This window comes from Tiliqua scincoides, chromosome 9, assembly GCF_035046505.1.
Source record: "Tiliqua scincoides isolate rTilSci1 chromosome 9, rTilSci1.hap2, whole genome shotgun sequence".
Lineage (NCBI taxonomy): Eukaryota > Metazoa > Chordata > Lepidosauria > Squamata > Scincidae > Tiliqua > Tiliqua scincoides.
The window spans coordinates 9,697,855-9,725,276 of record NC_089829.1 but is presented as its reverse complement, the minus strand read 5'-3'; the positions used below and the strand labels follow the sequence as shown (position 1 = coordinate 9,725,276).

The window sequence follows — 27,422 nt, the reverse complement described above, 5'->3', positions numbered from 1 at the left end:
TGCTTATGCTACCAGTTGACCTGCTAGTCATGAGATTTCAGAAGTTGAAACCCCAGAATCAGTTTCGCTGAGCCAAAGCCTGGGCATCTTCAGGTACCAGGATGTCATACTCCACCAAGCCTGTGCATCAGTGATGGAAATGGGCCAGGGAGAATAGAATAGAGTGACAAACCTCCAGACCAGAGGGCTGCCCTTTTCAACCCCTCTGTGTTCCAGACCAAGAAGCACAGCCTAGGAGGGGCCTGTAGGTCCTTGTCCCTCCTTTGTCCTTGTCCCTCCTCTGACCCTGGTCTGAGCAACCTGCTTCTCTGGAGCTCTCCAGGGTCCTGCAGCCTCATTTCTTGGGGCCTCTTGATGAAAAACAAGACAGGATTTCCCCCACACCAAGCTGTATAAAGCAGTAGTGCAAAAACATGCATGCACCAAAGCATTACAAGCCAATTTAAAGAAAAAAGGCAATTTTAAAAAGTCAAGTGAAATGAGTCACTACTTTTCCACAAGTGGACAATCCAAACTGAGTTCAGTAGGGCTTGTGCAGGAGATCTTCTCAGTGGACCAGGCACAAGACTAGAATCAAGGGATCCATGCATATTTTACCATTGTGCTTTTGGCAGTAAATATCAGGGCAGGTCAGTTCAGGAGGCCAATTGAGGCTCTTGCCTCAGGCGGCAGATTGGAGGACATGCCTCCGTTGTTCTTCCTCTCACTCCTTGGATTTGGAAAGAAAAAAGGGAATGGAGCAAGGGAAGTTTGAAGGGGAGAAGGATGGTGGGTAGAATAACAAAAGAAATGAAGACCCCAAGGAAGTTGAAAGCTGCAGTAGACTCTGTGTGCACAGACTCTGTGTCCAATATTCAGAAATAACAAAAGAACAATGGAGGACTCTTAATGCATCAGTTCCACATGAGAAACAAAATAGGTAACTTGGAAGCCGGATATACCCCTAACTTCAGAGGTTCCCAAACTAGGTGTCATGACAGTTTCTGGAGATGTCATGGACCCATGTTGGCCAAGCTACTTGGCAGCGTGAGTGCAACACAATGTGAGAGCACAGCGTGAGAGCACCGTGTGGGGAGCTCGGCTCTCTCTCTGGAGCTGCAGAAGGGCCCACCCACCCTTGCCAGATCATTTCCCACTCTTTTTGAGGCCTTTTCCCCTGGTGCAACCCAGAAATGTCGCTGATATCATTTTAGCACATTGTCGTGCCATTGACACTTCTGAGAAGGAACAGCAGTGGAGGGCGGCATTTGGCATGCTGTCCTGAGCACAGGTTTGGCATTGGCCTTGCCATGGCCTATATCAAGCCCCCAGTTTGTCCCACTGGCACCCCCCTCCCCATATTACGCAACACGTTGACATTTTCTTCGCTGACATCCTGCTTTTTCTCATTGCATCTTCAGTGCGCTGTGACATTTGAGGAACCTTGCCCTACTGTCTCTCAGCAACATTTCATTTTACTCAGAAATATGAAAAAGCCTGGCTGTTGTGATGGTTTTCAGAAGCCGACACTGAGAAGGCTGAACTTGCAGAATGGCCCTTGGCTATTTAAGCCATCATCCTAACCCTGCCAGCATCCAGAACAAAAGCCCAGTGGCTTTTTGTTTCTAGCACCACAATAGGGTTGGCTAAAGCATCTGGTGGTTGGGTGGAAGAGGAGGAGGAAAGCAGACTGCAAATGGAGAGGGGAAGGAAGATGCGTCCCAAAAGGACACTTTTCAATGCTGAAAAATTAAGACTGGCTAGTATGTATTTTGGCACAAAACTATACAGTGCAAAGCAGTCCTGAGGACGAGGTATGGTATACCTGGGGCTGCTCACACTCTCTGATTGTATCTTAGAATCCCTCACTCTATCCTTGTCCCAGTAATCCCTAGAGCAGTGGTTCTCACACATTTAGCACCAGGACCCACTTGTTAAAAGAGAATCTGCCAGGACCCACCAGAAGTGATGTCCTCTCCAGAAGCGACATCATCAAGCAGGAAAGTTTTTAACAATCTTAGGCTGCAATCCTACCCACACTTACCCAGGAATAAGTCCCATTTACTAACATTGTTAAAAGAATATACATAGTAACTTGTTAAAAGTACAGGTCTGTAACATTTCCCCAAATGCAGTCACATATCATGGTAGCATCAAGTCTAATAATATTAAAAATAAAATATTGAAATGAATGGGGACCCACCTGAAATTGGCTTGCGACCCACCTAGTGGGTCCTGTCCCAGTTTGAGAAACACTGACCTAGAGTGAGGGATGACGGAGGCCATCAAAAACCCAAATTTCCAAACAGAAAATAGTCATAGTGTGTCCCAATCTGATCTGTTCCACATGCCTTTTTAACAAAAAATAAAAATAAAAATAGAGAGCTTATGATTCAAAATAGACTTTGGAGGGAGCCCAAATTTCCTTTGTGTGGCTATAAGAGTTCCCTGTCACTCCAAACCCAAGCACTGAAGAAGTTGCCAAGGATTTTGGCATCATCATTTCCTGGGAATTTGTACCAAATTCTGGGTTCCATTGCTCAACATCCGTGAGCCACCTCGGGGCTTGGTTGCAGGAAAGTGAATTACTCTGGCATCCAGCAGATGGCGCTGCTCCCTGCACACCAGCAGGCCTGTGTTTTGGTTTCTTCTGGTGGGTCTTGCCTCTCTGCCCTGCCCTGCCCCTGAACAGCTGTCACTGTGTGTGCCACTTGAACACAAAGCCTTATCCATCACATCTGTAGAGTTTGCTATAAAAACAAAAGTTCCTTATGTATGTCTTTGTACAGGCCTGATGGTGGGTGAGAAGGGTCGGGGTGGACAGGACAGGAAAGTTGCTATATGTTCTTCAGCTCATCAAAGAACATATAGCATATGTTCTATATATAGCATATGTTCAGAACATCATATGTTCTGAACATATAGCATATGTTCAGAACATCATATGTTCTTCAGCTTATTGTGACTCATCAAAGTCACAATAAGCTCTTAATAATTTATTTTTTTGCATTTTTAGACCACTCCTTCCTCCAAGGAGCTTGGGGCAGTGTACGTAGCTCCTTCCCTCTTTCTGTCATCACAACAACCCGGTAAGGTAGGTGAGAGAGAGAGAGTGTGACTGCGCCCAGATCCCCCAGGAAGCTTCCAGGTTCAATTCCCAAACCACGACCCCATCCTGGCTCTCAAGCCACAATGTCTAGGGAAAGAAAAGTCAGACTAAGGGCCAAGCTACACAGGACATTCGAAACCAGAGATTCATTCGGGCTTTCTTATTAAAGGGAAGTGGGTGAGATTTTAAACACATTGAGATGCTTTCTCTGAAGGAGTCAAGCTGGAACACATAGATAATTTCTGGGCTTGGCCTTAAGAGACCAAGGCTTGATGATGTGCCATCTACATGTGTCAATGTGCCAACTACTGAATAGTTTACAACTATCTGGGCATCCAGATGGCATCCAGATTCAACAAGGAAGCAGCAGAATTACCTGCCCACCTGGCCATGTGGTAGTTCTGCAAAGGTGCTCTTCTTGAATCTTATATGTTGAGGCTTTTCTTAATGTATGGAGAGGGGGAAGGGAGCACAGGATGCTCATCATCACCAGATCACTGTCTGAAATAGCCCAAATGACCTCTAGCATACACAGTGCACAATATCAGACCAGTCAAAGACCTCCTGACACCTGAGGCCACATGCCAAATGCTGCCCCCCTTACCCGATGATGCACTAGTCTCTGTTCTTCCCGCTCTCCAATATTGTAGCTTACTTTGGTAAACCTTTATTGGCATATAGAAAGTCCAACGATAATAATACATATAACAAGGCAAAGAGATACAACTTTATCAACTATTAACTTCTGGCCATTGCCATAGAAACTGCCGCCAGTAATTCTGCCACCAAAATGGTGATGGAAGGGGAGTAATCACTAAGAAGGATTGGGAAAGGCTCAACAAGAGAAGCAGGAAGAGAAGAGAAAAAAGGGCCAAGTAGGTGGGACCTGAGGTTATGATGGGCAGCACACCGAAGAAGATCCAAAGTATCTGGTTCAAGTGAACAAAACAGACATGATCTATTTGAACGAGGGATCTTAGAAAATCTCCCTAGGTGTATTGCAGATGGAAATATGTTCAATCTTGCTAACATGAAAGCCTTTTCTCCTCTTCCTTTTCCAATCCAGGGAGTGGAAGGAGAAAGACGAGCCATTTTTGCAAGTAGGTGGACGAAGATGGGCGCTCCCCACCAATATGCTGTCACTGCTCCAGTTGACATCATGGAGGGGCCAGTCTCTGACTATGCCATAATCCAACAAATTCTAATTTTCCATAGATCCTTTTCTGAGGATTTTGGATTGTACTAGTAGGCCTACCTGGCTAGGATTTCCCTCCTGCCTACTCTCCAGACCCTAAGGGAGGAGTGTGGGTTTGTGTTGGTGATGTCACAGACACTAGCCAATGATAAGTAATCACAATTACAACAGAATCAGCATTGGAGGTGGAGTCTACCCTGGTTCAGCTTGAAACTATGCTGAAAAAGAGCAGTGTTCCTGCCTGCCAAGTTTGCACCAGGATGAAAAAGAAAGACTTGCGCTTTGAAGGCCGTGACGGTCCTTTCAAACTGTGGCCACCATTTGAAAATGGTATGCCTGTCTTTACCATGACTTTGTATTATCTTTTTGGCTGCTGAGCCTTCCGGGCACACTTTTGTTTTGTTGCAAGCTTTCGTTTCACGCTGTCAATCAGAAAACCACACCGCGCCCGGTGCGAGGACTTCAAACACACCATCAGAGGAAGATATGAAAGGCAGACAAGTCTCTGCTCCAAGGAGCTTGCAGTTTGAAAAGTGGGGGCGGCAACAAAAGAAGAGGAGGAACGGGAGACAGAAGATATAGGTCACAAGGGGTAAATGTGAAGCAAATGACACTGCATGTACTTAGGCCAGAGGAGTCACAAAAAAATTGTGAGCTGACCACAGTGGGTCCTTCTCATCACAGCACAATCTGCCTCTCAGACAGAAATGTTTAGCGTTCCAAAGCACAAGGCTCTTGGCTGCCAGTTCTGCGAATGGAAGAGCGCGCGGTCGCAGGCCTCCATCATATCTGCTGTTGACGGGCAGGTGCTTATCGCTGTGCCGTGCATGGCAGATTCCTGCAAAAGCATTATTTAGCTGTTCTGGAAGGAAACTGCAACCTGCAATTGGTCAGCGGCCACCTGCATCTCGCCGTCATCACATCCAAGCGCCAGCCGCCAAACCCTCATTAACGATATACTATCAAGAATGAAAAGAACAGGGTTTTTATTTTTCCTGTTCTTATTAAGCGTTGGCTTTGCCACGGGCAGGAGATTTCTCTGGCGTTTGAAAGGACAGCCTAATAGCAAGGGACGCAAGGCTCGGCTGCCAAAGGGGGCCATTAGGATGCGTTAAAATAGCAACTTAAATATCCGAGGCACAAACAACAATCCCTCCCTAAACAGCAGTCAACTGGAGGCGTGCGAGACGCCTCCATTACCCCAGACATCCAAATGTTAAACTGATTGCAGGTGAGGAAGGGGAGAAAAGAACTCATTGGAGCTGATTCATCCGCCTCCGTCCCCTTGGAAAACGGCTGATAGAGAAAGCCTAGACCAGGGGTGCTCACACTTTTTTGGCTCGAGAGCTACTTTGAAACCTAGCAAGGCCCGGAGATCTACCCTAGTGGGTAGAGACTGCTAGCAACACTCAAAGCAGCAGAGAAGGAAAGGCACTCTGCACGCGCTCAGAGGCACTGTTTCCTTTTGTCTCCTTGACACTCCAGGGGAAAAAAGGGGTAGAAGGGAATGAGGTTCGTGGGCTGAGCAGACCAAGGCTGCCACCCTGCCCACACTTTCCTGGGAGTAAGGCCCACTGAACTCAATGGAGCTTACTTCTGAGTAGACATGCATAGGATGGGGCGGTAAGTGCCACTGGTGCTCTGCCCAGCTGGGCCTCTCTCCTCGCTCGCACTCACCCAGGCCGGGACCCTCCTGGACGACTGCTGCCGCCGCCGCCGCCGCCTCCTTCACCCCCACCGCGGTCCATGCCTGGGGAGGGGAGGGGGGAAGGGGAGGGCGACCAGGGCCCTCCTTCCTTCCAGCCCTCCCCTCGCGGGAGTCCCCCCTCCGCCTCCACCTTCTCCCAAGGACGGGGCCCGGGCCCTTCAGCCTCCGCGGCAGCCGCCTCTCCCGCCACGCGCCCTTCCCTCAGCCGCTGCAGGAATATCAATGAAAGGGGCGGGAAAGAGCCCTGGAACTTCCCGATTGGCCCGCCATGTTGAAAGGGGCAGGAAAGAGCCCCGGAGCTTCCTGATTGGCCCGGCGCCACCGAGTGTCCCGGATGCGATGGCGGGCCAATCGGGAAGCTCTGGGGCTCTTCCCCGCCCCTTTCAACATGGTGGGCCAATCAGGAAGCTCCAGGGCTCTTTCCCGCCCCTTTCAATCAATGAAAGGGGTGAGAAAGAGCCCCGGAGCTTCCCGATTGGCCCGGCGCCGCCGAGTGTCCTGGATGCGATGGCGGGCCAATCGGGAAGCTCCGGGGCTCTTTCCCCCCTTTCAACATGGCGGACGGGAGGCTCGGCGCGCGATCGATCGGATTTTGCTTCGCGATCGACCGGTCGATTGCGATCGACGTTTTGAGCACGCCTGGCCTAGACAAACCATTTTCAACCACTGTGCTGTGTCACACTGGTGTGCTGTGATTGGTCCCCAGGTATGCCATGGGAGTTTGGTGGAAGGTCATTTATTAATAGGACCATTGGGGGATATGAGCCCTCCACCAACAGCACAGTGTGCCTTGTCAATTGTTAAAAAACTGATGGTGTGCCTTGACAATTTTAGTACCTTGCCATGAGACAAAAAAAGATTGAAAATCACTGGCCTAGACTCTCAATGCAGAGATGGGCATTTTGCCATCCCAAGAGGCCATGTTGGCATGATCCACACAGGGCGTCCCAGAATGCAACTCAGTGTGTGTGTGTGAGCCACACTTGGACCACTGTTGTGGGTTACTCTTAACCATTTTGCTACTGCTTTTGATCTCCCACAAAATTCAGTTTCTATGTCTGACACTTGACGCCCTTTGTTATTTGACCAGAGGTGGCACAAGCTGGGGGCCCATATCACTCAGAAAACACACCTGGGTGGGCCGCCCCTCTGAACCTCTGACCCAGTACTGGTCAGATGCCACAGGACCCCCCCCCCCCCATTCACCAATGGGGATGGTGAAGGAGCTGTTGGTGGAAAGCTTAGGGGTCAGTGCTCAGGACTGCTAGCAACCCGACATCGATACTGCAGTTGACTTCAAAGGGAGACTGCAGCAGGGATATGATAAATGGAAAATTATCGGTAAGTGGGATTCAATTATATTAATTGAGGAATCACACAGAACCAAAGGTTTGTCTTGAGATACAGACAAAGAAGATGGCATTATTGCCAATTACGGCAGCACTAAAAGATATCGAGTAGATGTGAGGTGCCAGCTCCTTCTCTTCCTCTTGGTCCCTGGACTTAAAACAGGAAGAAGGAAATGGGGCAGATAAGGAAGTGTGAAGGAAAGGAGTGGTGGGTACTCTAGCTCAGGGGTGTCAAATGTAAAGCCAAACTTAAGCTCTTCAGCCAGCCCTGAGGCTGCAATCCTAACAACACTTTCCTGAGAGTAAGCCCCATTGAACAAAATAGAACTTACTTCTGAGTAGACCTGGTTAGGACTGTGCCCTTAGACTCTCCCAGAACCGCCATCAGCTGCTCTCAGTTGCTGAGCTGCAAAGAGATGCCTTGGCGGAAGCAGTGCAGCTGAAAGGGTGGCCATCATGATAACTGGGCTCTCCCATATCTTGGAAATATGATCGGGATTTGCATATTTTCTCTTCTGTCATTTGTAGCTAATGAATTTCTAGGTGAGAATTTCTAGGTGCTTATTTCTGGTCATCGCCTGCTTATTGATGGCACTTCCTGTTAATGAAGTCACTTCTGGCCTTCAGCAGGCGTCATTTATGCTGTTTGGCCTGATGTATGATATAACTTTGATACCCCCGCTGTAGCCCATCACTCTCCTCTCGACCACACCTCTTCCTCTGCTCTGATTTCCTCTGCTGGATCCAGGGAGCAGAAGAAGCTGTGGAGCGAGCAGGGAGAGGTCTGCACCGCTGCAAATCCATCAGAGGAGGCAACTACCTGAGGCTGTCATGACCAGCCTGGCATGGAATCTGTTCCTCTTCAGAACACTATGGGACACTCCTTTGTTTTGGCTGCAGTGTAGCTGTCCCTCTGGAAGTTGGGTTTTTGACTATTTGACAGTCACTGTATTCTGTACCGGAACGTATTTGAGTGGAAAGGACATCTTCAAAGGACAAAAATAGAGACCGAATCAGGACACCGCTTCACCAAGAATAGGGATCAGAAAGGAGGAGCTGGGAGTGAATGATTGAACTGTGCTCTCCACCCCCCCCTTAAGTATTAAATCACATTTTAATGAGGCATCCTTCCCTGTATCTTTTCATGAGGTGCTGCTCCAGCATTTTCTGCCACCCAGAGGAATTTTGCCCTTCAAATCCACACTGCGAAAGGCTCAGTCAAAAACCATAACGAGTCCACTAAAAACTGATGGACGGCAACAATCCATAATTAAAACACCTGATTTTAATTAGCTAATTTAAAACCAAGTACAATGTTATTGAATTGGGGAGGGCTTGGGGAATGCAGAGAAGGGGGGAGACAAAGGAAAAGCGATTTCCCAGGGCTCCCATCTCACTTTTTATCCATGACAAATGTCTCTTATTCTGATAGTGCAGCAGGGTGGCAATTTTTCTCTGTGGTCATAAATATGCTGAGTATTTCATAGGCAGCTCTTAAATCATCTGTCTTATTTACATAACAGCTCCTTGCATAATCAGTTGCAGGATGTACATTCCCACAGTCCAATCTCTCTCTCTCTCCCTTGCCCCCACAACACACAAAGCCAACTGTGTCAAGAGTAGCCTTGTTGACTGACTCAGAACCCATCCAGAGTGTCACTTTCTTGCGATCTCTTTCACTTGTAGCAATAATTAATAACCACCGGGAACAGGTAGTGATGCCATCAAAATTCATATTTCCTTGCTGGGAATTTACACAACTTTGGAGTGTTCATAATGCTCAACACCACACAAAGGAATATGACCTCAACACAAAGGAATATGACCCAAACAGTTCTTTTCCAGCACAGATCAAGCTATATTTCCTAGCACTCAATGTGCTTTGTGAAATTCTAGCCCATCATCATGATGGTGAATTGCTTTGATTGATTCTGGGAGGTGTTAAGAAGAGCTTTTTGGTGTTTGTTTTGAATTTTCTGCCAGTTTGTTTCACTGGGTTGCCCTGAGTTATAAGAATGAAATGGGAGAAGGTGATGAGAGAAGGAGAAACAGTTCTCTCCCCACTTTCTTCATCCCACATATTTTATTGACTGATATAATGTCCCACCTTCTGCCATTTTTTTAGAAACTAAAAAAAAAAAATCTCACCATAGTGTCTGGGGACAGACTTCCTTGCTACAGCAGAGGCCGGCTGTGTCAGTGTCAGCCTGAGATATGGCACAGCTGCCCAGATGGTGCCAGTGGGCAGAGCGTCAACAGCCCCACCGGCCGACCCACATCACTGCTGAATAGACTGGAAATTCCCACTTCAGTGGCAGTGGATGGGGTGGTGCATCTGGGTATCACAGAGGGAAGGCAGGGTGGGAGGGGCCAGGTGAAAAAGCGCAAAGGGTAGCAGGGCTGAAACACCCACTGCTAGTCCATGATGAGGACTGGGGGACAAAAGGCTTGACCCCTCGATTGGATCTAGCCCAGAGTTAGAGAGGTGGGTCAGCCTCACTGGGGAGGTGGAGGATTGGGGTGGCTTGCTAACCCACTTCCCTTGGACTTTGAGGTACTGTGGCCTTGCCCCAAGCTCTCCCTGACCACTCTGCAGCCCAGGGAACACTGCTTATGCATCCCTGGCCCCCCCTTCAGCAGCTCTCATGCCTTGAAGACCAGGGTCTGGGGGGGAGGTGGGGGTCTCCTTCTCCCCCCCCCCCAAGTATCACATCTAGCTCTTCCTTGCTGGGAAGGTACTCCAACCTCCTCAGCATTGTGGTTGCCCTTTGATGTGCTTTGTGTACTGGCAGCTAAATCAATGTGCTCAGTGCATTCATGTCTGCCATCCCAAATTCTCCCACAGGAAAACCTCTGCCCACCCACAACCCCAAGAATAGCCCCCCCCCAACACCGTGTTGTCAAGCAGAAATACTTTATCCTGATAGAGCTATTTGGAACACATTTCTTATGCAAATTAACCAGAGAGCAAGAGCATCAAGCCTGTTAGCAAGTGGGAAAAGAGCAGAGAGGCTTCAGGCCATGAACCCCAAACAAATTTTTCTTGTGTCTTAAAATTAGCCACTTCACAAGGCTGGTTAACAGCATGTCAAAAATGCTCAGCTGATACCTCCTCAGCAATTTAGATCCATGCATGATTGCTAGAGAGGAGGGCTGGTGACCCTTTTATCCTCCACCAAAATGTTTGAATTCAGCCCTTGACAGCAGGTGAAACAAAACAGAAAACCCAGCAAAGCACATTTTATGGGGGGGGGGGGGGGAGGGAATCAAAACATATACGCACACAGGCACAAAATCCCCTCTTCCGGCAATGGAAAACCAGGACATGGTGCAATCTATCTGCTATCACTCCCTGCCATGTGGCTTGCCCATTTTTAGATGGTGCTGGGTTGCACCAGCTGGTATTAAGAGCCAGCCCTGCCAACAGCCAGCTGTGCAACCCTTTGCTTGCAAAAGAGCTGCAAGAGGGACACAGATCTGATTTGGAAGTTCAACCACACCTGCCCAGACTTGGAAATTCATGTTCTCACATAACCCCAGAAACAGGGGACATCCACTAAAATTGAGTGTTGGGAGAGTTAGAACAGACAAAAGAAAATATTTCTTTACTCAGCATGTGGTTGGTCTGTGGAACTCCTTGCCACAGGATGTGGTGATGGCGTCTAGCCTGGACGCCTTTAAAAGGAGATTGGACAAGTTTCTGGAGGAAAAATCCATTATGGGTTACAAGCCATGATGTGTATGTGCAACCTCCTGATTTTAAAAATGGGTTATGTCAGAATGCCAGATGCAAGGCAGGGCACCAGGATGAGGTCTCTTGTTATCAGGTGTGCTCCCTGGGGCATTTGGTGGGCTGCTGTGAGATACAGGAAGCTGGACTAGATGGGCCTATGGCCTGATCCAGTGGGGCTGTTTTTATGTTCTTATGTTCTGCAGGAAAAAAAATATGAACCCAAACAGTAGAATTCTTTGAAGGCAGGGATGTTCAAACTTTACCAGATAGTCAAGGGGCAAATTATTTCTTTGTCCCCAAGTTTGGCAGATAATGGCACCTACAAGGTTCCTGTTTCACTAGTACAGGCATCAAAGTTTCTTCTAAAGAACCTTAGAGTTAGGCAGTGAGGACACAAGGCAGGACTCTGGGAGTTGGGCATCAGCTCCTTGTTCATAGTTCCACATGGACAGCTGGGTTGGATGCCAGAGCTGCAGCAGGGAGAATCCTCTGTACAGGGTGAGAACATCCATTAGACCTCAGGTGGTAGGTTGCCTACCTGTATTGGCTCTCCTCCACCATTCCTTTTCTTGCTCCTTGGATTCAGAAACTAACAGAGCAAGAGTAACCCATCACTCTCCACACTTCCTGTTCTGCTCCTTTCCCCTCTTTTATTTCAAATCCAGGGGGCAGAAGGAAAAAGAGTAGCAGAGGCAGCATTTGCTGGGCTGCCTCAGACACTAGGCAATGTTGGGTTGACCATGTCTTGGGACGTTCCAGTCAGCAGATGGAGATCACTGGGTATAACTCAGCCATTGCCAGGTGACCAGGAGGAAACAATCATGTCACACTTTTTTCCCCCCATAGGCCTGCAACTTTCAATCCAGCAGTTCTCAAACTTTTGTATTGGTGGGTGACCCCTGTAGACCTCAAACAATGAAAAGGACTTCAGCCCACCCATCCCCAAACTTGAAAACACTCTGTTTACAACTCCCTTAAACAAATCAATATGCAGCCTATCCTTCTGAACAGACCAAAATGTCAAACGTATTGGGTTGTTTTCCTGATCCAGACATTTTTATGCCAGGAGACTGATTTTCATTACCCCAATCTGCTGTGTCATCAGTTGCAATCCTTGTTGTTAATTGCATCATTGCCATGATGTTGGGAGTAGCAGAAGCCCCTAGGGCTGCAATCCTATCTGCACTTTCCTGGGAGTAAGTCCCATTGTCTATAATGGAACTTACTTCTGAGTAAACAGGCATAGGATCGGGCTCAAAGTGAGTTTTACTTTTGAGTCAGGACTGATCCTTCCTTCCTTCCTTCCTTCCTTCCTTCCTTCCTTCCTTCTGCTGAAAGCAGATGCCCAAGGTAGCTTACAATTTGTAGAGTAAAAAATAAATAAAAATACAATATACAATAGAAAATACAAAACATAGGTGCCTATGGAAGATCACTTGATGCTGGGCCCCTTTAATCTTCCCCTAGTGGGGAAGCTGCTCTTGCCTATAATTTTTTCGGCCACTGTTTTACCACCATTATCTTAATTCAAGAGTCTTCTTCACTGCACAGTCCTGGCCAATCAGAGATGACATCCTGCACCTGATGACATCATCATGCCACATACCCAATCATGTTTGGTATCTCTAAGGGAAATGAAGCCCTTCCACTGTCATCAGTTTGAATGGCGGGGCGGAGGAGGGAGACAGAAGGCCTTCTAGCTGTTTAGCCAACCGGGCCAACACTAACTTGGCTCTGCTATGCTGGTCATGTCATTGCTCTGGCCATGTCACTGCTGTGCTGACCAGACCTTTGCCCAGATGTGGCTCCACTCATGCACGGTTAGAAAAGGGCAGATATGACCTGGCAAAGATGAAGATCTGAAATGCGAGTAATGACTAAAGGAACCCTGGAGATGGAAATGCATTTATCAAGGTGGAAATACAAAGTTTCCTTTCTGGTCTCCCTCTTTTAGTTAGCAATTTGAAGAAGAGGGTTTTTGTTTTTTAAAAAAGCAAACTCCTTTCTTTTTTTTCACAAGGAAAAACCTCTCCTGCATACCAACTACTAAGAGCAAAATGCAATTTGTATGCAGATTCCCAGAGATCTGCAATGAATTCAGCTCAATAGCTGCTAACCCATAGAAATCAGCAGTTCTAATTAGCAGGAGCCTTCCTGCGTCTTAAAGGCGGCATACCGCAAAGGGTGTGAAGAGCCCCCAAAGTGTAGAAATGTCTACCAAACAAGGGTGAGTTGTTGGGGGGGGGGGAGGCGGTCCCCCCTCCTCCCCATTTAGATATCACAGGGATAGACTAGAAGCTTACACATCTTCCCAGAAACAGTCCCTATTCATGGAGGCCGATTCCGGGTTAATCACTGTCCCATTTTTGTCCCTACTTTTGTCTTCAGAAATCCCTCATTCAAATGCTGCTTGTCTCACCCTTCAAGGCTCCACCTCCTTGCCCAGGGAGTCTCAACATTAAATCCCAGCATATGTGAACTTGGGAATATCTTAGCATACATCCATGTTAATGCATGCGCAGGAACACTAAGGCACTCCTGCACACATGCCAGCTGAGAAGGCACTTGTCACAATATGGATCACCCATGGACAAGTACAGTTCTGAAGGAGGTTCACTGGGTTCTTTGGCTTTCAAATCAATGGAGAACAGGGTGTTACATAAGAACATAAGAATTGGTGTTGCTGACCAAGCAGCATTTGGTCATAACTATGGGGCAGAAGAGCTCTGGGTCGTGATCCCTAGCCGAGAAGTGCAGCATTGCAAGCATGTCCCTGTGTTTACCTGTGACACATTACAAGGGATGTGTCACAGTTGAGACTTTAAGTGACAGGATTCTGGCTTAGACAAGGAGGAGCCAGTTACACCCTTTCACCCTTACAAGCTGCCAAGGTGCAGGATCCAGAATCTGACAACGAGCAGTTGTCGTTGTCGGTAAGGGCAGTTTGGCAGTGGAACAGATTGCCGAGGGAGGTGGTGGATTCACCCTTGCTGGAGATCTTCAAGCAGAGGCTCAACAAGCGTTTGCTGGAGATGCTCTAAGAGAGTTTCCTGCTATAGGCATTGGGTTGGGCAAGTTGACCTTCTCCCATCTATTTCCCCTTGTCCTCTTCCTTCCCCATCCATTTCGTAGACTCGAAATGGAAGAGAATAAAGCAGAAGAGGAAGTGAGGAGGAGGTGAGATATCATGGTGGGATACTTCTACTTCCCTCTTGGAGTCTGCCTGAGTGCCCCACCACCACCACAGCATGCAGCACACAGTGTTTTGGCATGCATGCCTTACTGTTACCCTGCACATGCCTGATCTTGTCTGATCTTGGAAGCTAAGCAGGTTCAGGCCTGGTTAGTACTTGGATGGGAGACCGCCTGGGAATACCGGGTGCTGTAGGCTTATACCATAGTCATTCGAGACTGAAGGTTGCCAACCTTGGTGCTAGTGGCGGGGGACAGGATTGGGGCCTGAATGTATTAAGACCTGAGCTTCATTCAAATTAACGGACAGATTTTAGAGAGTTTGCTCTCACCAATAGTTTCATCCAAAACAAATGGCTAATTATGCAATGCTGACAAAGTCCTCCTCCTTAATAAATAATAGAGGAGACCAAAAAGATGTTGCTATTATTTTGTGTTTTCCATTTCAGAGAACGTGGACCAAAATTAATATATTTTGGGGTTTTCATCACATCAAACTCCTCCTCCTCCCCCCCTTTTGAAAAGTGATTAGCGCTACAGTGTAAGAAAAAGGCTTATTAGTCACTAGAGAACTTCATTCCAAATAGGATTAATAAGAAAATTAATAGAAATAGTTGCAAACATTATGCACAGATGAACAACTGCAGGAACAGATTAATAGTGGGTGCTAAGAAATCATTTGGTGTTATTGCAAAGATGAAAGAGAGGAAATGATCCTCAGCGGTCCATCTAGCTAAATGGGTGCAGAAACTGAAAACAAAACGTAGCCACCGTTGGGGCGGGCCCATTCATGAAGCCAACTGAGGATGGTACCTGCAGTTTAACTGTTACTGCTACCTCTCTTTCCACTCCTCAGATTCAGAGAGAGAGGAAAAGGAAGCGTGGACAAGAGGCGAATGATGAACCTGAACAGTGTTTCTCCAAGGGTGTGCCTAGGAGTCCTGGGGCTCCTTGAGACCCCTTCAGGGGCTTCACAATCGCACCATAAGTGGCCGCCAGCGGCCCCATGCCCAGTTTCCTTGTCACTCCCACCTCCCCTGTTTGGGGGAGGTTTATATTGGGCCTAGAGCAGTGATTTCCAACCTTTTTCGTCTCATGGCACTTTGACAAGGTACTAGAATTGTCAAGGCACACCATCAGTTTTTGACAACTGACAAGGCACATCATGCTATTAGTGGGGGGCTCATATCCCCTAATGGTCCTACTAACAAATGACCCTCCACCCAACTCCCGCGGCGCACCTGGGGACTATTCGTGGCACACCAGTGTGCCACGGCACAGCGGTTGAAAACGGCTGGCTTAGAGAATCTAGAGACTTCGTACTAACTGCAAATAACAGGTTTGACATCTGCTTATATTAGGCTTCAAAACTCACATTTAACTTAACAATTTTTCAAAACGCAGAACAATGTTCAAAATAAAAAGTGTTTTAAAACCAGAGATGAAGTGAGACCATGTTGGGGAAGTTTGAAATCAAGAACTCCCACCCCCACTCAAGAAGACCGACCCCTGTCTTGAGCCAAATTGGGCCTAACTGGAGTTTTGAGCTAGGTCCGATTCAAATGAGGTTCTCCATTTGAACCCAAGGCTGCCCAGTCCTTCCTGCCAGATTCACCTGCCTTTCCCAAGCAGAAAAGGGTGGTGGGGAGGACTCACTATGGCTCCAGGCTTCTCCTTGACTTGAAATGATGTGCACTGTGTCAAATCAGATCAAATCGTTTGATTTGATTTTTTTTTTTGCAGTGTGTCATTTTCTGCCAGGGATAGTGACGGCTCATCAATGAGGCTGATTGAGACAGTTGCCTCAGGTGGTGGATGAGCCAAGAAGTGTGAGGTTTTTTGTTTTATTTTCCACCTGTTTTCCATAGGAGTACAAATGGCAGAGGGTTTTGCAGAATCCCTTCCCGACATTTCAAGATCCTGAATTTGTGCTGGATTTCAAAGGGAGCAGGTCCAAAAGACAGAGGGAATACCAATAAGAGCAGAACTGAAAGAAGCTACGCATCCTGCTAAAAATTACAATGCAATCCAGCCTTGACTGGGGCAGGAGGTCATTTTCCTCTAAGCGGTCTACAGTCAATCTATCCACCCATTCTCCTAGTATGAGACATGTTCTTTCTTCCAATCCTGCAAGAATACGGAGAGCATAGGCAGCTTATCATATTATTTGCCCGACAGTCAACACATTATCTAAAACCACACCAGAAATGTGTTTCACGCACCTCAAAGGTGGCCACTAAATCCCTATTTTCCATCCGGGTGAGTGCAAAGTAAGCCCCTCTTCAGCCAGTCTCGGTGCTGAAGGGGCTCAGGAAAGCATGTCTCAGCATTTCTCCATTAATATGAAAATATTCATCAAAGGCAGCAATAGGAGCCTCCCATCTCCAAATGAGAATGAACATCTGTTACTACCACTTGGCCGATGCTGAGCTGGTGTTAGGAAAGGAGAGCTGGGCACTAGCAAAGCACCACTGGAGCCTCTGAAGCACAGCCAGATGCAGCCATGCTTGGCAGGAACGTAGCGCTGGCGGTAATCAAGGCATTCCTTTGCACTAAGCACCGGTGTGGAAAAACTATAGTGCTCAAATTGTAATTGGCTGCAAAATGTCAGAGTCATTCTTGGACACTTTAAAAAAAGAGAGAAGTTTTTCTGAGCATTGAAAGTGGCCCAGCAATAATTTGCATATGTATTTTCTAGCAATGCCTTTTGGGAATGGCAGGCATGGGGTGGAGGAGAAGCAGTCAGAGCGCAAACCTCAGAGCGCAAACAATCCAGGAAGCTCCCTCTGCTCAAGCCCCAAAGCTGGTTCGAGAACTTCCAGTGCCTGAGGCAGAGCATCAAATGCCACTGCTCCTACTCAGCAACCTGTGGGGTCTTCACCAAATACAGACTTCCCAGAGGTGCGCCACTAGGTGCAAAGAGACACAGCCGATGCTCCTCCTCTCACATCACTGCAATTGGAAAAGCAAAGAGCACAAAGAAGCACAAGAGGAAGAGTGGAGGAGAGGTGCATGGTGGGTTAGAGCATCTGCACTGAGCAGGGGTTGGGCGAGATGGCATCCTGGAAAAATTCCAATTCTAACATTCTAAGCGAGAGAGAGAGAGAGAGAGAGAGAGAGAGAGAGAGAGAGAACTTATAGGAGTCACCTCCCCTCCCCATTTGCGTGAGAACTGCAGAGTGGGAGAAGGGCATAAAAAACCCTATACTTGTGGTTCTCACACTTTCAGCATCGGGACCCACTTTTCACAACAAAAATCTGTCAGGACCCACTAGAAGTTATGTCATGACCGGAAGTGACATCATCAAGCAGGGAAATTTTTTAACAATCCTAGGCTGCAATCCTACCCACACTTTCCCAGGAGTAAGTCCCATTGACTATCATAGTTAAAAGCATATACATAGTAGCCTGTTAAAAGTACAGAGCTGTCACATTTCCCCAGTGCAGTTACATGCCATGGTAGCATCAAGTCTAATATATTAAAAATTAAATATAGAAATGAATGGAGACCCACCTGAAATTGACTCGCAACCCACCTAGTGGGTCCCGACCCACAGTTTGAGAAACACTGCCATACTGTAGCACTTTTTCTATAAAAATTAACCTCTCTAAACAATTCTTTCCATTACAGGGAACAAAACAAACAAACAAACAACACAGCTTCAGAGGGTAATATTAATTAGGAAACAGCTTGGAGAGGGGGAAATAGTTAATCCCCCCCCAGCCATAACTCAAGTCAGCCCACCCCCAATGTCTTGTGAATATTTTTTTAAATGGGCAAAAGGTTCCAGTCCTGGATTTCTAGCATCCGGTTTTGTTGGCCTCTTGGAGGTTGCCTTCTTGGCACAGGGGTTACAATCCATTTTTCTCCCAGTGTTGCTTCTGCCTGTTTGCAAAATAAACAGTGCCTTTATCATGTTTGAGCCTGAAGTCTTTTGACGGTATCTCTCCTGCAACCTTTGGAAAGGAACCAGACGAGCGAAACCTACATGTGGTACAGCAAGGGATTCAAAGCTATATTTAGAGTCTCCCGGTGGCAGCAAATAACCAAGCGTCATGCTTTCCTCTGCTGGTAATTTGGATGGATGGGAACAATCGGGGCTGTCAGTTTAGTGTGGTTAAGAAATATCACATCCCTAGTGAAGTCCTGGTTCTCTAACACAGAGAACCATGCCTTGACAGGCACCTGTGGAGTCGCTTTAGGAAGATTTCCTGCAACAGGCAAGGGGCTGGACTAGATGACCCTGTGAATCCCTTCCAATTCTATGATGTCCTTTTTCATACCTGCACCAATATGTAAAAAGAGGCATAAGAACAGAGGTGTCATACTTGTTTCATACCGTGGGCTGAATAGCATTCACAGTGCCTGCCGAGGGCTGGAAGTGACATCATTAAGTAGGAAGTGATGTCATTAAGCAGGTGATGACCAGAAATAAGCACTTATTTTTTCACCTGGGAACTCATTAGTTGTAAATGAGAGAAGAGAAAATATGGAAACCTTGATAATCTTTTCAAGATATGGGAGAGCCCAGTTCTCATGTTGGGTCACCCTTTCAGCAGGGATACCTCAGCAGCTGAAAGCAGCTGATGGTGGTGCTGGGAGAGACCAACTGTCATGTGGGATGGATAAAGGGTTTCTGCGGGTTGCATCCAGCCTGTTTGAATCCCTGCATAAGAACATAAAATCATGAGGAGAGCCCTGCTGGATCAGGCCCAAGGGGATCCAGCTAGTCCACGACCACCAGGTGCCTCTTAAAAGTCTAGGTAGTCCACAGTGGCCCACTAGGTGCCTCTCAAAAGTTCACCAGCAGGGCAAGCCCCTCTCCCACTATTGCTCTCCCTGCAACTTGCATTTGAATCCAGTGTATGTGTGTGAAAACACTTATGTGTAGAACTCACAACCTCAAGATGCAGCAGTGCAGGCTCTGACTCACATGGATTTAAAAAAGTACTACTGGAAGTCAGTACAAATTCACAGCAGAGCTCTTGTTTTCTTTTGCGCTTCTTTACTTAGCAAAGGCCCCATTTGCCACAGAAAAGGCTTTTTTGCAGGGCAGTGACAGGTCAGAGCTCCCTCGGGAGGCTGGCAACATGAGATCACTCTGCCCAGCCCCTTGAGACCACTGGGTGAGAGGTGAAGAGTTTTCACTCCACAGCAGAGAAGGTCACTTAGGCTGTAATCCTAGACACACTTTCCTGGGGATAAGCCCTCTTAAGCACAACGGGACTTACTTCTGAGTAGACACACATTGGCTTGAGCTGTTGACAATTGTTATCTGAAGGGTTATTCTGATGTTCAACTTTTTCATGATAATTTTATATATGGATCTGAGTCTGAGCTCATTTCAGAGACTATGGAAAGCTAACAAGCTGGCTATCCATTCTTAGAATAAAAGACTCCCCCCGCCCAATCCAAGAAAGAATGAAAACAATAAGTGGGTCATTACAGACCGTTTAAAGCAGGGGTGCTCACACTTTTTTGGCTGGAGAGCTACTTTGAAACCCAGCAAGGCCCGGAAGATCTACCAGAGTTTTTTTACAATGTTCGCGCCATCATAACATATAACATTTATGTGTACAATGTATGTTGGTGTGCCTTGCATAACTGCATGAGCCAATATTGCACAGAGGTTGTTGGCAACCTTCAGTCTCGAAAGACTATGGTATCGCGCTCTGAAAGGTGGTTCTGGAACAGCATCTAGTGTGGCTGAAACGGCACAATATTGCACAACACAACATAATTAACTATAAACATTTTTGTAATTACTTGAGTTTACTTTGATGACTTGCACTGAAGTGAATCAGCCAAGGATGCATAGTCTGGACAGTAGCTGCTGACTGCCAGCCTCAAGCACACTTCCAAATGCTCATCAGTCATGGTGGAACTTAATGATCTTCATGTAGGAAAAGGCTGATTCACATAAATAAGTGGAGCCCTTCCTGCCTCAGGTGCTCTTATATCCCTGAGGGCCCTATTGCCTTCCAGTGGCTGCAGCTGTGCAGCACACTCTGCTGGATGCCCAGGCCTTACCCTTAAAGGGGCCACTGCTGATACCACATCTACCTCCTCACCAGATCTTCCTTGATTCCAATACAAGTGGGGGGGGGGGAGCAGATCTCTATACAGACCAGTGCAAAAACAGGGGAAAGGTGCGGGGAAGATCTCTATATAGACATCACAGCAAGATCAGTGCAAAACCCCTTGCACACAGAACCAACAGATTGAAGTTGGGAGGGGGGCAGATCTCCATACATACCAGTGCAAAAGCAGGGGAAAGTTGTGGGAGAGGGAAGATCTCTGTATAGACATCACAGCAAGACCAGTGCAAAACCCCTTGCACGCAGAACCAACAGATGGAAGTTGGGGGGGGGGGCAGATCTCCATACATACCAGTGCAAAAACAGGGGAAAGGTGTGGGGGAGGGAAGATCTCTATATAGACATCACAGCAAGACCAGTGCAAAAACAGGGGAAAAGTAAGTCAGCCCCAGTAGAGTCAACGGGGCTCACTCCCAGGGATGCGTGGACGGGAGAGAAGCCTGCCAGTGGCTCCTCTCCAGGTCTACTCATGAGTCAGCCCCAGTAGAGACAATGGGGCTCACTCCCATGGATGCATGGACAGGAGAGAAGCCTGCCAACGGCTCCTCTCCCAGGGATGAGCCTGCCAGGGGCTCACTCCCTGGGCTCACTCCCTGGGCTCCCTGGGCTCACTTCCTGGGCTCCCTGGACTCACTCCTTGGGCTCACTCCCTGGGCTCCCTGGACTCACTCCCTGGGCTCCCTGGACTCACTCCCTGGGCTCACTCCCTGGTCTCACAAGCCTGCCAGGGGCTCACTCCCAGGGATGCGTGGACGGGAGAGAAGCTTGCGAGCGGCTCCTCTCCATGTCTACTCACGAGTCAGCCCCAGTAGAGTCAAAGGGGCTCACTCCCAGGAATGCGTGGACGGGAGAGAAGCCTGCAATCGACTCATTTTGCCTCGCGATCGACCAGTCGATCGCAATTGACGTATTGAGCAACCCTGGTTTAAAGGTTTCCCTCCTTAGCCAACGACAGCTAGAAACATGCACTGCCTGTTGAAATAAAAGCTCAGATTCTCTATCTTCAGGATTTCCCCTCCTCTTCCTCAATTGCACAAGTTGGAATCGTGCAGACAAAGCCAAATCAACCACAGAGAAATCCAGATACATCAATAGCTTTAGAAACACACCTTCTCCTTCCTTTAACCTGAATGCACTTTATATCAACATCTCTCCCTGTTGCACATGATCATTCCCCAGACCACATTCCACTTTGCTGAACTTTCATATTGCTTTTAGACTCATCTGCTCGCCTTTGCCCACATTGCCTATTGGTCATCTTAACCCACATGGCTTTGTTGACCAGAACCCTTGATGTCATAAACGTCAAAAATAGCATCGACACACCTGTGACAAAATCAGCCAATTAGATTCAATGGCGGCATGGGCAAAACGAGGCTGAGGACAACAAGGGCAATGAAGAAGAACCAACAGAGTGTGAATCTGTTTGCAACAGGTGCCAAAAGCTGCTCAACAAGGAACAAGTTGCTTTTCAAAAATAGAAACAAAACCAGGCAACACAAGAAGGCTGGAAGAACCAGAACCTGACATCCTCACAGGCCACATTGCTGCAGGCAGGAGTGGATCCAAGGGGGGGCCATTGGTGTGTGGCCTCCCCAAACTGTTGCACCAGCAGGGAAGGGCGCTCACCAGGATGGGGAGCAGTCCAAGTACGGTCGGGATCCCAGGTCTAACCATCCAGCAAACCTTGGCCATAGAGGCCAGTAGATCTGGGTGGAAGCTCAGGTCTACCCACTCAACAAACCTCACCCACAGAGGCCAAGTTCAACTGGGAATCCAAGACTAGCTGCCTGGTTGACCAGGGTTCTGGAGTTAAGCCATTTCTGCTCAATGTTGCATATACGCAACAAGGACCAAATGTGTACACCTGTGGGCCGGTTAAGATAGTGCGTATGCCCCCCCCAGCACAAACACTGGATCTGCCCCGGCTGCAGGAGAGGCACAGAGGGCGATGGTCGAACTCTTCTTACCTTGGAGGGCTTCTTTGGCTCTCGCGAGCTCCTGCTCTTTCTGGGCCAACTGGACCTTGAGCTCCGTGGCAGAGAGGATCTCGGGGGACTTGCCGCCGTGTGCCTCCTCCAGGTCTTTTGTGAGCATGTCCTTCATTTGCCGGAGTAAGTGAACCTCCTCCTGAAGCTGGGACACCTCTTCTCGAAGGAGCACTGGGAGGAAAGAGGAAGACAATGTCAGGAAGTGAATGGCGGATGCTCTTTTCTTAGCTCAGGAAGATCCCCCAGCCCTCTAAGAGTTGGCAAGGCAGGATCCCAGGCATTGTTTCGGTTTTATAGCTGCTACAACACTAGCAAGGAATTCGCCCCAGGTAGAAAAAGAATTCAGCAATAGGTTAAGAACATAAGAAGAGCCCTGCTGGATCAGGCCAAAGGCCCATCTAGTCCAGCTTCCTGTATCTCACAGTGGCCCACCAAATGTCCCAGGGAGCACACAGACAACAGATACAAGCTGCGTCCTGGTGCCGTCCCCTGCATCTCGCAACCAGAGGCAGCCTGCCTCTAAAACCAAGAGCTTGCACATACCTACCTCGTACTATGACTTGTAACCCATAATGAACTTTTCCTCCAGAGGTTTGGGGGGGCTTAACAGCAGGTAGTAACTTAAGTCTCCTGTTTCACATACTTCCTTGTTTCGAGTAAAACTTTCTTTCCATGTTATCTTTATAATTACCCACCTACTTGCATGATGATTTACAAGCAAGTTGATAGGTCCCTGCATGCAAGAGGCTTACATATCTAGAATTCTCCACTGGCGAGTGAACAGAAAAAGGGGGCAGGAAATGGAGGCAGGGGTAAACAAGGGAAGAATATGAACTGATTCCAGGTACACATGCTCAAGGGTTTAGCTGCACAAGAGAATGTGGATGAGCCAAAGGCCTATTCTGGCTTTTAGAGCTTCTTTAACAAGAACAGTTACTCACAAGGAGGTGACATAGTGCACAGTATAATTCATGGAAAAATGGTCTACCGCTGCCTATTAGTGATTATGACTATACCTGCCTCCAGGTTCAGTGGCAGTCTACTTCCAAATATCAATTTCTGGGGATCAACAGCAGGAGGGAATAGGCTTCATCCCCTGCCTGTGGACATCTCAGAGGTCACTGAATGGTTGGCCACTATGGATACACAGTGGACATGATCCAGTGGGCATTCTTATCTTAATCTACATTCACATGTTCACTTATTGTGGAAGGAACTAGACAATAGTCAAAAGTCAGGGCTGCCAATGACCCCAAAACAGGCCAGTATTTGGGGCTGGTTGCTTTGCACCTAAAAGTCAGAAATGTTGTTTTCAATGAGCATGGCTGCTCAAACTGTTTTGCCCATACAGGACTGTTAAGGACTGCACACCAGGCGCACCTTCAGGAGAGCACCAGGGACCAGGCAGACCAGGACTTCATCAGTTCCAGAGATGGCATGATAGTGGGGTGAGAGGCGAAGGATTTGTGTGCGTGTGATGGCGTGCCCCAAGCTCACCCTGCACTTGCTTGCAGTCACCACTGACCCACCCAAACCTTCCCCTCCACCCAGCCCTTCATGTGCTTTCCAGCTCCCAGGAGAAACCCTAGGCCATTACTACTCCACTCTCCTCTGTACACATCCACTCCCCAGGCCTGGCTGAACATTTTTTGTTGCCTTTTTATTAAACCAATTATAACACCCACAACAGTATAAACATAAATGTATAATGCGGTCATACTGCTTACACAAATGATCACATTGTGAGCAAATGGTGCGTATCGAGTGTGTCTTATTTTGCCAATATCTGATACAATAAATGCCAAGATTATGTTTCTATGTACCTTCTTTCACCCTGATATAGGTGGTCATTTTTGCCATTATTACTATATGGTGCATTTTTTTCTTCCCATTCTCTCGCCAGCCTAATATTTACAAATTGAGGAGCCCAGAAGAGAGAGGTGGAGGCTGTGTGTGTGTGGGGTGGGGGGGAGGGGGTGGGTGGGTTCTGACCTGCACATCATTTCACAGGCTGCAGCATAAGAGACTGAAGGATGAATACATGTGCTGCTCCCACAGGTTCTGTTGCGCACAGGCAAGCAGGTTGATTAGGGACATAGAAATGCTGCAGTGGGAGCATGCGAGGATCCTGCCCTGGACAGCAAGCATAGGCTCAGCTCAGCATCTCAGCTGGCACCAGCCACAGGAACAGACAGAAATCTTTGGCTAGTAGTTCCACTCCCACCAGAGTCTACCTGGCTATGCTAGAAAACTGTCCTTGGATCAAAGCAGAAGGAAGAGAGGAACACCTCAAACAGCCCCCCCCCAATAAAAGGGCAAAAAAAACAAAACACCCCAAGAAAAAAAAGACAAAACCTCAACTTGATGTTCAGAAAACAGAAATTAATTATGGAGTATACCAGTGGTTCTCACATATTTAGCACTGGAACTCACTTTTTAGAACGAGAATCTGTCAGAACCCACTGGAAGTGATATCATGAGTGGAAGTGACATCATCAAGCAGGAAAATTTTTAACAATCCCAGGCTGCAATTCTACCCGCACTTACCCAGGAATAAGTCCCATTGACTATCATTTTTAAAAGAATATACATAGTAGCTTGTTAAAAGTACAGGCCTGAAACATTGCCCCAAATGCGGTCACATACCAGGGGAGCATCAAGCCTAATAGATTAAAAATAAAATATTGAAATGAATGGGGTTGCACCTGAAATTGGCTTGCAACCCACTTAGTGGGTGGGTCCCGACTCAGAGTTTGAGAAACACTGGTGTATACTATACCCAACATATTCGGATTAGTTTTCTCACACAATCACATACCACCGTCCGGTAGCAGCAAGTCACTTAGAGCAGCCAGCAGAAACATGCCGAGTATGTATCATGACACAATCGGTTTCTATTTTCTGAGGCTTGTGCCATTAGAGAGAATAAAATCTGGTTTTGCTTTAAGAAAACAAATTACTGTAATAACAACACAGTGAAAGACAAGAACCGAAAGATTCTGAGCCAAGCCCTTTCTGAACGACCACAGGGCCTGCGCAAGACCCCACCCTGGCCACATGCAATGTGTCATAGATGTAAAGTCACAGATATGGCAATTCCGTGTGTATGCGTTGCCTGTGCCCTTGGATATCTGAAGTTAAAGCGACGCAATGGGAAAGATGATTTGCTAAGACAGGTGGAAGATGCTATTTCTGAAGCTGTGTGAAGGACGAGGCACAGAAACTTGGAATGGAGGTTTGGGAGAAAATATTGTTTGCCTGGAAGAAGAGCTTCCCTGCTGCTCATGAGCAGGGAAACGTCCAGAGATGTTCCTTAATTGTAAATTTTGTACTCTTCCAGTCATTCCCATGTAATTCCCATCAGGGAACTGCCACAAAAAAAACCAATGAATGAAATGGAGTTTTCTGTGAGATTAAAATATCTATCACCATAGGAGACTATCTGCTCAGCCTCTGTGAGAGTCTGGGCTTCCAAGCCTCCTCCGCAGGGGTTATCCACATGTGCTAATCAACAGCTTCTGACTTGGATTGCCTAGGTTGATGCATGCTGACTACACAGCCCCCCCCTCCCCATCAGCCATTCATCCTTAATACAGGTACCTGAAAATGGAGTACGGCTTTCAGGGTGAGGGAGCTTGACGCACAATGCCATGCAATCAAGGGCAGCAAGCAGGGCAAATGCACGTTTCAAAACCGTCACTGTTGAACTTTGGTATCATGAATGGGGAGCAGAACCCTCTGGGCTGATATTAGGAAGGAGGACAGAACCACACAGCAGTTTGGTCTGCATACCTCTGCTTGAAAGAGGAACCATTTGTAGTTCAAGAGATGATGCAGCAGGGTGGCGTTCAAGCCAAGTTATCAATCTGAATGTCCTGGGTTCAAATGGCGATGAAGACAACTAGGTGGCCTGCATATCTTCCCAGCCCCAATCCCATATCGGTAACATGGGGATCACACTGACCTTACAGGCTTATCAGACCTTACAGACCTTATCACCTTACAGGCTACTAGGGCATGTACCTGAAGGGCTCTCAATATTTGCAAGTGCAATACAAATGCCTTGCCATCTTCATCATTACTGTAGTTCCCCACCCATGAGAAAGCACAGCGGAGGTCACGTGCCTGCAGCTCCACCCAGGTCACCAGTGACACCACAAATCCTCTCTAGCTCTACTCCATCGTCGTCCCAATATCCATACTAAACACTAGGATGGGGGGAACAGGAGCATACCAGCTGGCTGTGCCCCTCCATGCTAATATACCCCCTTGCAGAAGCCTGCACTCAATATGAGAAGCATTTCTCCCTCTCTCCATAAATGCCAGTCAGCTGTGGTTGGGATCAGGAAAAGACATGTTCCCCAGGGTCATCACTTGCCCCCTCAGGTCAGGGGCAATGGCTCAGTGGTGCACTCTCGTTTCTCCCCCTCCATGCATTCAGAGTGAATGTCAAAGTGAATGCTTCTGGGTGATGTGGGAAGAGGAGGGGAATATTGAGGTATTTTATTTAGGGAGATGACTCTGGCCTGCCTCCCTTTGCCCTGAACAAACTGGCACACTCACCCACAGTCTGAGCTGCGCAGTGCCTGCTTGTGACTGGCAGGGAGGGCCTAGGCATGTCATTGGATCGAGGCCAGGATGCTTCCTGGGTTTTTGTGCCTTGGGGACGGCAATGTGTCTATTTGCCAAACCTGCTGTTTTGTCTTCCATACATTTGATCACGAGCCAACAGCATCTCCACACCAGGAAGGAAGGCAGGGCAACGGAGAAACAACACAAAGAGTCTCTTTTTGTATATCTTCTATGACTTTCACATTCTTTGAAATGGTTACCCTTTGTTGACTCAGTTGCCGTGGTGTATTTGTGTTAAAAAGAGTGGAGGAGGAAGTGTGGAGGAGAATGCTGAGTTAGAGCATCAGAGGGCATGAACTGCACAGAGATAAGAAAGGACAGACTTGCAGTGAGACTTCACTTTCTCCAGTCTTGAGCTCTATGGTGCTGCAAGCTGCATAGGAGCTGCCAGTGGGCTTTTTCTCAGTGGCCCTCTGGATGTCAGTATCAGCAGTT

The 27,422-nt window shown here is 47.6% G+C and overlaps 1 protein-coding gene across 1 annotated transcript in view; it reads right to left on the bottom strand.

Annotated features, from left to right (window-relative positions):
• Window positions 1-27,422, bottom strand: part of KAZN (kazrin, periplakin interacting protein) — a 225,123-nt gene that overhangs the window by 35,320 nt on the left and 162,381 nt on the right. Inside the window, exon 2 of the mRNA XM_066637543.1 lies at window positions 22,335-22,526. Coding sequence (XP_066493640.1) covers window positions 22,335-22,526 — 192 coding nt within the window. The remainder of the gene's footprint in view (window positions 1-22,334; window positions 22,527-27,422) is intronic.